This window comes from Carlito syrichta, unplaced genomic scaffold (assembly GCF_000164805.1).
Source record: "Carlito syrichta isolate Samal-C Ts95f unplaced genomic scaffold, Tarsius_syrichta-2.0.1 Scaffold306946, whole genome shotgun sequence".
NCBI lineage: Eukaryota > Metazoa > Chordata > Mammalia > Primates > Tarsiidae > Carlito > Carlito syrichta.
Genome location: NW_007251042.1, coordinates 679,083 through 691,068, shown reverse-complemented (window position 1 = coordinate 691,068; position 11,986 = coordinate 679,083). Strand labels below are relative to the sequence as shown.

Sequence of the window (11,986 nt, the reverse complement as noted above, 5' to 3'; positions counted from 1 at the left end):
CAATCCACTCACCTCAGCCTCCCAAGGTGTGGGATTACAGGCTGAGCCACCGAGCCAGGCTCGGCTGGGTTCTTAATGCCTCTCCTAGAAGAGAAGGCATCGAGGGGAGGGTCTTCTGACCCATTAGCCTTATCCCAGGCCCCAGCCTTCAGGCCCTGGCCACACCTGGGCCTGAATAATGCAGGGCCCCAAAATGGGGGCAGTCAGGGTACAGAGCTGAGAGAGAGGCAAGGCTGAAGTACACAGCAGTGTGGGTGCAACTGGATTTAGAGGCTGCCCAGATGCTCCTGAGCAGAAAAGAAGGGGGTTAGGCAGAGTGGAAGGATGATAAAGGAAAGAGATCTCACCTGCATTGGGTGAAGAAGACAAAGTGCAAGGGGCTTGTGGGAGAGGGTCTGTCCTTCCACCATCTCCTCCCACTTCTCCCAACCAAAGTGGACCTGGACCTAAAGAACCCTCCTGGGAGCCGGGCTCGGTGGCTCAGCCTGTAATCCCAGCACTTTGGGAGGCCCAGGCGGGAAGATCGCTTGAGGCCAGGAGTTCTAGACCAGTGTGGGCAGCACAGGGAGACTTCGTTTCTACAAAAAATAAAAAAAATTAGCCAGGTATGGTAGCGCATGCCTGTCGTCCCCCAGCTACTCAGGAGGCTGAGGCAGAAGGATCACCTGAATCCAGGAGGTTGAGGCTGTGGTGAGCTGTGATCATGCTACTGCACTCCAGCCTGGGCGACAGAGTGAGACTCCAAAAAAAAAAAGAACCCTCCTGGTGAGAGAGAAATCTGGCAATGAAGCCCAAAGTGAGAACAGTAGTAGACAAACTTCAGCCCAAAGGAGAGGAGATCAGGTGGGTCTGTACTGGGCGAATGGGGCTTTAGTTCTGTAAAAAGTATGCCACTACAAAAATATTATCTGGGTATGGTGGTAGACGCCTGTGGTCCCGGCAATTCAGGAGGTTGAGGCAGGAGGATCATTTGAGGCCAGATGTTTGAGGTTACAGTGAGCTATGATCACACCACTGCACTCCAACCTGGGTGACGAAGTGAGATCCTGTCTTTAAAAAAAAAAGTGTTGAAAAGGCTGAGGCAGAAGGATAGCTTGAAGTCAGGCATTTGAGACCAGCCTGCACAATATAGCAAGACCAGACCCTGTTTCTCTTTAAAAAAATTTTTTTTAATAGCCAGATATAGTAGCATGTGCCTATAGTCCTGCAACTCAACAGGCTGAGGCAGAAGAATCGCTTGAGCCCAGGAGTTTGAGGCTGCAGTGAGCCATGATCATGCAACTGCACTCCAGCCTGGGCAACAGAGTGAGACCCTGTCTCTAAAAACAGAAAACAAACAAAAAAAAGTAAACCACAAGCCAGGGATTGGCTCTCACTTTCCTTTACCCCCACCCTCAAACGGAGCCTCCCATCTCTTCCCCTATCTTTCCACCACCCCCATGAGCACCTCGGTGAGGCTTGGTAGAAAGGTGGCCAGGGCACAGTTAGGTGTTGGCAGACTCAATTAAGAGCCACGCTAATCACCTTCATTAAGGCTATAAAACCCCACACCTAGGGGCCGTGGGGCTCCCTGGCATGGCCCAGGGCTCCGAGCCATGGCACAGACCCAGGGGCCCAGCTCCAGTCCCTTTCATCTGAGCATCTCCCAGTCCTGCACAAACAGTAATTAGTGCCCGCCTCCAGGGTCACCTCATTATCCCACAGACACTGAGTAGAGGGGAGGAGTGAGGGAAGGCAAGGAGGAGGGAAACTGAGGCTACCCAGTAGCCAAAGAAACTGCCCCAGGGTTGTGGGCTGAGTCAGCTGGGGGCTGGGAAGAAATTGCTGCAGAATCAGGCAGTCCAGCCTCCTCCTGCCTTCCCTTCCATCCTGGTTGCTTAGACGGCCATTGGCCTAATATTCTAAGGGCCCCAGAGTTGAGTCCTCTCTCCTGAGAGGATGGGCTGATTAGCAAGCCCCAGAGAACCGACAGCACCTCCCTTAGATCTGACCAGACCCTGCAGGTTATATCCTGTGCCCAGTCTCAGGGCACCCACGGTGATCAAGGTCCTATCAAGACTCCTCCAAGGTCAGGTGATCCATCCCTGTGACTGTCCTCTGTCCCCTAAGGTCCCCATTCCCAAACCCCACAGCCTGGTCTCCCAGAAGCAGTGGTTCATCCTCCTCTTCTTCCATCCTCTTCCCTCAGAGAGAGAAACAACAAAACCCACTTGGACTATCGTGTGCCCCAGAAGTAACCCACAGTCCTGCTTGTTTATTTCAGGGTAGTACCATGAGGAATGGGAATATTGAGGGCTCGGTGTTAACAGGTGAGTGAGACTCTCCATTGCCAGGGCCATGATGACAGTTGCAAGCGTCAAACAGTACAATTTCATACTGCGGCTTCACACTGTACAAACACCGGACCCAGAGTGTCCTCCGACTTCATCTCTCCATGACTGCCTTTTTAAGGTCACTGCCATCAGTGTCCCCATTCTAAAGAGAATAAGACTGAGGCCCATGTGCCATGTCACACAGCTAGTAAGGGATGGAGCCAGCATCACAGCACAGGGTATGTCTCACTGGAGAGTCTTCACAACCTCCTTCCACCCCCATCCTTCCCTCAGCAGCCCTCTCTTGGATCCCAGCCCTGAGAATATATATATCCTCCATCCAACTTCGAGAACGTTTGAGTGGTGAGCCGGCCTCCTGCAAAGGACTCGGCATCAAGCCGCAACTCACTGCCTGGTGAAGAGGCATAGGCCCGGGCACCAGAGAGGCCTGGCTTGCAGTCCCAGCACCACATCGTATTATAAGCCTGGCTTAACCTCTCAGAGCCTCAATTTCCTCATTCGGAAAGTGGGAGGACAAAGGAGCGGTCGTCAGTGAAGGCACAGAGCCCAGGGCCTGCCCCACAGCAGTGGCTCAGCATGTGTGAAACCCCCTCCCTTCCTCTTCACCCTCATATCTCTACCCTTGAAGGTTTCAAAGGGGGGTTCTTCAGGAAAGCCCTAGTGAGAGGGGTCAGTCTCCATCTCCCCTGAGGATAAATTGCCAATCGCACAGAACCAGTGAGTCCTCACTGCAGACGTGTCCATGCAGAGCCGAGGTCACCAGTCTTTGGCAGCGTGGAATATGCCCACCCTCAAGCCCACTCGGCAACCCCCACGCCCCCCAGCTTCACCAAAAGCTGGCCGGTCCCATCTGCCCTTCATACCCATACCCACGAGGAGACTCTCTGGCACCCACGTGTGCTCAGAAGTCTCTCCCAGCCCTGGCAGTGCTTTACCCACATTTACACGCACACCAACAGAAACCCTCCAAAACAGCCTGGAGTGTTCGTACGCCTGCTCTCCCATGCACACACCTGTCCCAAGTGTAGATGCCAATCCACACGGCTCTCGGCATATCCCTCTCTGTTCTCACTCTTAGTATACACGTGCATGCATGCATGAGCGCACACACACACACACACACACACACACACACACACACACACACACACACACACACATCTGGTCTGCAATCCAAAAATGCAAGGAAAGATGAATAGTCCGGAATTCCCCTAGCTGTTGGCACGTTGGAGGCCTCAGTGGCCGGAAGTGCACAATGAGGGACTCTTCCAACGGCTCAGGGCAGCAAGTTGTGCTTTTGTTTAATGATCAGGAGAGGGAGGGAGGGGGAGATGGTCATAAAGTACCAATTCCCACTCCCACCAACATCCTCAGTGCAAACGCTCCTTCCCACCCACCCCAGGAAGGTTCTTGGCTCCAGCCTGGCTTTCCTCCTTGGAAAGGGAGATGGAGAGAAGGAAGGGCAGAGGAAAGGGGCAAAGCACTCCAGGAAGGAGGCCCACCTTGAAAGACCCCGGCAGGGCTAGCAGAGCCCCAGTTCCCTGCATAGACTCGGGGAAAGGATGAGGGATGTCCCCGCCCCACTTTTCTCCCCGAAAAAGACCAGCCTTCTGGAGGGAGAGAGAAGGGGCTAGAGATGGGCCATCCCCCCAGTGCCCCAAGCGCCCAGCTCCTACGGCTCCCACGATCAAACCTTTGAACCAAGTCCCACCCACCCCCGTAACCACTTCCAGATCCTCCAGACACAGCCAAGAAATTGGCTTCTTTGGGGATTGAGTTCATAAGGAAATGCCGAAAAAATAAATAAAAATTCGCTGCCAAGTACACTCGCAGAGGAAGATGGGTTTCTCTTGAGACAGGAAATCCATCAGTATAGACTAAAGCAAAAACAGGACAGTACCAACACCCAGCCCAGAAAGGTTTGGGAACCACTCCAGCACCCAAGTCCTTCAAGCCAGCCCAGGGTGTTTCCTCTTGGACCACCTTCTCCCCCACCCTCACCCCCCAGATATAGGTACTTCTTAATGAAGATTCTGAAGGTGAGATCTCACCAAATATAAATCCTAGTGGTTTGCACTGAGTGAGCCCCCATCTGGGACCTCAGGGAGGTCAGCAGGGACCATGGGAAGACACGGTGCTCTGCCCTGGGTAGTGTGGGATGTGGTGCCCACCACTCTCCTCCTTTTCCCCACAGAATACGGTGCTCCCACCCCACCACCACAGACCGGCTTCCATCGCTACCAGTTTTTCCTCTATCTTCAGGAAAGAAGGAACATCACTCTGCGTCCCCAGGAAAGCCCTTATCGACGTAAGGCCTTCTCATTCTTCCAGCCATAGCCAGAGTGAATTCTGGGGTGAAACCAATGCTTTATGCATTCATGGGGAAGCCAGGACTCCAACCTCCACCTATGAGCCTTGGAGACCAGAGTCAAAGGATGGTGCTTCTTGGGAGCAAACTGGAATGAGTACCCTAAAAAAGATGTTGACATCAGATGTCGTCTCCCCTAAGAAGTAAAGCTCTGACTGGGCTGGTTGGTATATAAGGCAGGGTCCCAAAGGAGTGACTGGTGTCAGGGAGAAAAACACCCCCGAAACCTTGCATGACATGTGCAGGCAGATACCCCAGAACACCTTGGCAGATAATTGTACCCTGTAATTGAGTCTGATCTGGGCAAGAGGGCCCTGGAATGCCACCCTGCCGGTCTACCTTCATTGGTCGCTAATTGCTGGGTCTGCCTGTGCCATCTCAGTGGTGGGGCAAAGACTTCCCCAGTCACACCCCCTCCACTGGGTTCTCTGAATAGCCTTCCTTGGCCTCTGGAGTGGACACTCTCCCCATAGCCTCCTGATGGCTAAACCAGCCTGTTTGGCTTCCATCCTCCTTCTGCCAGGGCCAGGGAGTAGGAAGAATCATGGATACTTGGCCACCGCAACATGCAGCAGGCTCTTGTGACCCTGTATGAGCCATGCCCCTCACCCCCCCCATCTGAGCCTTAGATTTCTCTTCAGGAAAAGGAGAATAAAGTCAGCCCTGTGCACTCTATCATGCCCCCCTCCCAATTTTAGAGAATGGAAGATAATGCAGAACGCACAAATGTCAATCTGAGAGTGTGAAGAGCACATCCCCCAGGCTGGCGGGAAAGTGAGTGGGAGGGTGGGTGTCATCAGCCATTTCCTCTCACCCAGTGACCCTGACCAAACATCCACCCACTGGGAAGCCAGCACAGGCATTGTTACAACCCTGACGCCCGAGGCCCTAAAGGTGAGGAACGTGGAGCCCAGAAAGGCACTGGTTGAGCGATGGAGCCCTTCAGATGTGTGCCGAGCAGTGGCTGCCAATCACAGAGGCTGCAGGCTGCCCTGGGAGTGGAGTTGGTGCAAACTTTCCACCGGTGAACCCTCCCCAGGTGCCCTCAGCACCCTGCCAATCTATAAATCTGTGTAGACGGCTTTGCCAAAGACACACTTTTAAGTTGACATGCAAAGAGAAGGAAACAAGAAATGTATCTTGCCTAGGCCAAGAAAAACTCCTCCAATGCCTGGGTACCAATCTCACTAAAAATATCAGGACCTAGGCTGGGCCTGGTGGCTCATGCCTGTAATCCCAGCACTTTGGGAGACCAAGACGAAAGGATCGCTTGAGCCCAGGAGTTTAAGACCAGCCTGGGCAACATAGCAAGACCTTATCTTTACTAAAAATCAAAAAATTAGGCAGGCATGGTGGCTCACATCTGTCGTCCCAGCTACTCGGGAAGCTGGAGCAGCAGAATTGCCTGAGCCCTGGAGGTCGAGGCTGCACCCAGGCCACTGCACTCCAGCTTGGGTGACAGATTGAGACCCAGACTCAGAAAAGGGAAAAAAAAAATAAAGTCAGAACCTCAGCCTGTGACATTCTCCCACCCATGGGATTCTCATAAAGCGAAGTCTATGAGACTTCAGGGTCTCAACGTCCACGCCCTGGGGGGAGCCTTTCAATAGGTCACGTGCTTTCTGAGGGCAGGATGGAGGGGAAGGACAGAGCATCAAATGATGCCAGGAATAGAGACAGGGGCAAGGGAGGAAGGGAGCCATATACAACAAAGAACTCCCAACTCTGTATCCCAGGGCTCCTTAGAATTGACCGCAGCATGTCCTCCCGAAAACATAGTGACCAGCAAAGTCCTGACCTGCCCACCCAAGACACTGATGGCGAGGCAGGAAACTGGAAACCAATCAGTCCTGAAACCCACTGTGTGTCCCTTTGGGTCTCGTGCATTTCCCTCCTCGTCCCCCCACAACCCAGCTCTCTTCCATGGAGAACTTTGAAACTGGACTTGCATCTGGGCAGAGTCCCTCTGGATCCTGTGCTGTTTTGTTTGCTGCTGGAAATGAAGGTGAGAAAATGATGATCCCAGATGAAAATGGTCTCACCATGAGCTGCCTTCCATGTGCCCAGAACTATGCTGGGAACTTCAGAGAGGACACAATTTGAGGGCACTAGGAATTTTCCCTGCCCTCAAGGGGCTTGCAGTCTACTTTGGAAACGATTAGCTAATGATGCAGAGCGGCATATAATTAAGCACTTAATTGTGTGATTTTTGACCGTGTGGACAACTGGAGCTGTCCTGGGACTCAGGGAGCTCCTTCCTTCCTAGCGTCCTCTTCCCTCCAGGAATGGCACACCCTCTTCAGCCAGGGAGTGTGCAAAGGTGTTTCATTGCAGGGTGAGGCAACCTTGACTTCCATTCTCTAGCTAGTGATTTGACTTTGGGGTCAATCACTGGGCCTCAGTTTCTTTATCCACAAAAAGACAAATTGACTCTAGATGATTACAAATCTCTGTGGGCCTGAGGCCACATTGTGAAGATTGGGGCATGGCTAGGGCCTAGAGAAGGAGGAGATTTGAATCCTTGAGTGGAGGGAAGCCATAGATGCACAGATTTTTATTTTTTCAAGTGAGAAAACGAGGAGGAAAGGAGAAGACAAAAGAAGGTTGTGAAGGTTCTGGAAAGCTCCGCAGAGGAGTGGTTTTGAGGCTCGACCATGAGGAACCATCAGAGATTATTCACCAGAGAAGTAACCACAAAAGTCACTCTCTGGAGATGACTAAGCTGGAGCGTTAGGCAGAACCAGCCAGAGTGAGAGGACAGGAGGCCACCAGAGGCACTGAGATGTGAGGCAGCAAAGGCCCAGCCTGGCATGGGTGTACCCGGGGCAATTGCAAAAGCAGAAACGGCAGGCCCTTGCACAATGTCAAAACACCAAGGGCCTGGCACTCTCTGAAGCACCTGGACAGGCCTAGGGACTCATGAGGCCCCGGGCTGGACCAGCACTCAGGAGACCAGGGCATGGGGCCCTGCCAGCAAACACAGGCCCTAGGACTTGCCTTGGTCTAGTTTTCTCCCCATGGGAAGTGATCCGTGGAGGGAGGGGCGTGTCCTGGGGGGATATGGTGTAACCAGCTGCCATGTCCCCCTAGGGTAACAGGCAAGAACAGCTTCTAGAGATTGGAGGGGAAGGTTCAGCCTCCAAGGGTCAGGTAGAGGGACATTTATGGCAAATGGGTGACCGAACCCAGTCCTGTCAGCTCCCCTCCTTATGAGTGGTGAATGATAGGCTTAGGGTGAGAAGGGAGCTTCAGATGCTATGACTGTGGTGAGGATGGTGGCATTGTTCGAAGCCAAGGGGGCTAAAAGCTTCCCCAGGATTCCTCTTTGTACCATGACCCCAGGACAACTCTCATCGTATGACCTTGGCCAAGAGACATCCTTTCCCTTGATTCTGGGGGATTTGATTTGCTCCCAGGTTACCAACCTCTCCTCACCTCCAAGACTTGCCAGACCAATGCAGGGAGCAGCTAATGAGGCTTAATCACCCGGCGAGCCCCAGGTGGAGGCCTCCTGTCGGATGTTAGGCCGCCAGGCCACAGCAAGGGCCCTGGAGGGTCTTGGAGCTACCCAGTGTCTAGCTGATGAAACCCTGTCATGCCCCCCACTCCTGCCTTGGCACAGCTCCATCCTCTCTGGCCCTTTTCCCCACCATGCTTGGCACGACTCACCAAGATGGCGCCAGGAGCACAGTGTGTGCAAGGCGCCATTCTGGATGCTATGAGAACAGAAGTAGCCACGCAACAGTGTCCCTGCTCTCACTGCTGTAGCTCTGTGGGTAGACGGCACCCAGAGAGAGTGTTCAGGGAGATATCAAACAGCTCAAGCATATCCACGTCCCCAGTGGAGGAGGGGCAGGGGAGATCCCCGAAGCCAAATGAGCCTAAACGGGTGCCTCTGAAAAGGGCTGACCCAGTGTCACCAGCATTGGCCCCAAAGGCCACACTTTGCCCTCCCAGATTTGCAGCAGGCATTATCTGAGGTCTGTGACACACTGGGCTTCCACTCTCTGATTCCAAGTGAACGCCCTCTCCCAGCCCCCACGCCCAAAACCCGGGACCTGGCCTTTTGGCTCATTGGTTATTCACGACGAACGAACCGAATGCCAAGGAAGGGGACATCTCTGAAGAGGCCTTTGCAGGGAGATTTCATGTGTGCCTCGGGCCACGCGCCCTTCCATACCACACGCTGCCAGATGCCTCTTGAGCTCCATCCACGCCCACCTGCCCGCTGCGGCCGATCCCGTTCTCTCCTCCCCAGACCAGCAATGCTTGCCCACCTTCTGCGCACCAGTCGGGCCCCTGACCTCCACCACACCCCCCAAAACAACCTCACAGTGCTGTCTCCACTCTGCCAGGTCTACCCCCTCCTCACTTGTCTCTGTCGTCTTAGCCACTCACACAGCATTTGTTGTGCTTCCTAGATGTCTGTTTTTCTCTCTTTTGTGTTACTAAATCGTTTTTTACTCACGTTGTCCCTCCTTCCACCAGGAGACTCATTCCTTGAGAGAGGAGCTCATCTGTCTCCTTTCCCTCTTCCCACCTGTCCCTGTCCCAGCCCACTGCGGGCTTTCGGTCAATGCGTGTCTCTGTGTGAGGGGACGCACCCACGTATACACATCCACAAGCCATTCACACACACGGATCTGCACGTTCTCACACCCCCACAAACACACATCAGCTTCCTTCAGCACCTGAAAAGGCAGCCACCTCTGAGCACTGTGCCCACAAGTGACAGTCTGTGCATGCACATCCTGCCAGTCCCAACCCCAGGCAGGCAGAGCTGCCTCTCTGCCAGCCTCCCCGCCGGCCTGCCCTCGCCCTTCCCAACCTTCACCTTACCAAGCATGTCAGGTGGGCAGGACAGAGGCCATCATCCCACCACACCACCTGCCCAGGGCAAATGAGGAAAGCAAAGCCCAGAACAGTGAGTGGCATGACTGACCCAGGGGGTCTGCAGTTAACCAGGCAACTTTCTTCTGACTTCCAAGGAAGGGATCTGCACCTGTTACCACCTCGCCCATATTGCCTCTCTCCTAGCCCATACCACCAGACTCCTGGGCCCTGGTATGGGGACAGACAGGGAGCAGTTGCATCCTGCTGTCCGCCGCTGCCCAAAGCAATCCACCCACACACCCCCTTCCCTGGCAAAGGCTGTGACCGAGCCTAGACTCTGGTGGAGCTGTAGTCTGCACCATGCCACACTTCAGCCACCTCTCCCAGAGCTGTCATGAACCAGGGAAACCCCCTGCCTGCCCCACAAGAGGACAGGCCGCAGCTTGCTCCAGAAGCCGCCCTAAGGCCTTGAGCCCGGGACAGTGCCACAGCTCCAGGAACTAACAACGGAGAAAAGCTCTGATCACCTCACGGGGAAGCCTCAGAAGGCGTCAGAGGGAAAGCTTGCTCGCTTGTCGCTAAACAGGAGGGGAAGAGCAGGGAAGGGGTCCTAGGGTTCTGGGCCACACAGCCATAAGCCACTCCCTGGGCACCTGAATTCCTCAGCTACGAGGTGGAGCTACCCACCCACAGGGGTCAGAGAGGAGAGACAGGCAGGGACTTGCCACACAGTGGCGTTTACGTCTTGCTTGTGCCATCTGAAGGCCTGCAGGGCTTTGTGGGTGAGAGAGACAAGGGCGTTATGGGGCCAAGGGCACAAAGGGAGCCGAACCCCATGTAGCTGCAAAGATCGGAGGCCTGGCACAGAGGGGCAGAGGCTGAAGGAGCTCGAGAAAACCCACCAGGTCTGGATGGGGGTCAGGGAGTATGTGATGTCAAGAGGTATGGACAGAGGACTGCAGAAGACCGGCCCCCACCCTCAGATGGCCTCTGCCACCCTCAGACTGCCTCCCCACACCAACGCACACCAGACAGAAACAAACACTCACAGCCCACCCCCGTGACCTCCCATGGTGGTTCACCTGGCCCAGCCCCAGAATCCCCCAGGGCCCAGCCCCTGATCACTGTGTGGGCTTGTGTCGAGAGGCTCTCTTCTGCCTCCACAGGGCCCCACCCACCTGGCCCAGCGGGTGGAGCTGGAGGCCTGGCAGCCACCCAGCTGGGGCCATCCTGGGCATCTCTCAGACAGACACCCACGCTAGGAACCGCCTAAATCTCTGAAGGCCCCAGGCAGACCTCTTCAGGAAGTACACCTCAGTCAGGCCAAACATCCACCATTCAAAGCGATATTGAACAGGTCACGGAGAAACTGCAGATCGGCCCCAGTTTCCACCCCAAACACCCACCAACCGTCGCCACTGCTGAATATCGGGACTGGTAACTGGAAGCTTCATTGGCAGCTTAGAGTCTCCCCTTCTCTCCATCTCCTTCCCCACCCCACCCCCAGCTGTGGGATAGAGGAAGAAGGCCTGGGTGATACACTCGCTGGATAATTAGAGCCATGCTTCCATCTTCAGTCCTCCTGGGTTCTCTTCTCCAGAAGAGACAGGACTAACTTCTCACCACCCAGGAACTCCTCTGGCATCTCTCCCTCTCACTCTCACCAAACTCAAAGTGGTCCCCACGCCCCAAAGCCTCTCAAGCCAGCAGGATCGGCCACTCAGCAAATATCCTCCAGGAGTAATTGGATGTGATGGAACGAGGGCTTTTCAGCTCCTGAGTGGAAGCCTCTGGATGTCATTTAATGGCACAAAAAATGAAAGGCTCAGGCCTCCCGCCTACCACCGCCAGGACATCATTAATCTCGGCAGAAAGGTATCAGCGCTTCTATCAATGCAGCCAGCCCCACGACGAACCAGACAAATTACAGACCTGAGCTGGGCTCTCCGTGGGGCGGTTATTAGACCAGAGTTGAATTTTTTTTTCTTCAGGGCCACTATCCCTCTACAAGAACCAGTAGGGCCCCTGCCTAAGGCGAGAGGAGGTCGAGGCCAGGGAAGAGGGTGGTCACCTAGGATAGATGCAGTCACCCATATCAGGGGCCAGGGCTGCTCAGAGTCTGTCCCTCAGAGCTCAGAGAAGGTTGACCTCAAGGGCTTAGCACCCGGCCCCTTGTTCTCAAGCCCACCTGAAGGGGCCCCCCAGGAGAAAGGAACTGGAGGCACCTTCCTTCCTCAGCTTCTCTACTCCCACTTCCCAAGCTGACAGGAAAACACTTCAGGACCCACTGAGGACCAAGTGACAAGTCAGGTAGGAAATGTGTCTTGGTTAGAGCAGTGCCACCCAGGAATCGCTGTCCTGCACTCTTGGGAAGTCTTAAGAGTGGGCCTGCTGGCCAGGCGCAGTGGCTCAAGCCTATAATTCCAGCACTTTGGGAGGCCAAGACAAGAGG

At 54.5% G+C, this 11,986-nt stretch overlaps 1 protein-coding gene across 1 annotated transcript in view; it reads left to right on the top strand.

Annotated features, from left to right (window-relative positions):
• PEBP4 (phosphatidylethanolamine binding protein 4) overlaps positions 1 to 11,986 on the top strand; it is a 211,838-nt gene that overhangs the window by 194,900 nt on the left and 4,952 nt on the right. Inside the window, exons 4-5 of the mRNA XM_008063571.1 lie at positions 2,264 to 2,309; positions 4,528 to 4,641. Of these exons, the coding sequence (XP_008061762.1) occupies positions 2,264 to 2,309; positions 4,528 to 4,641 (160 nt within the window). The remainder of the gene's footprint in view (positions 1 to 2,263; positions 2,310 to 4,527; positions 4,642 to 11,986) is intronic.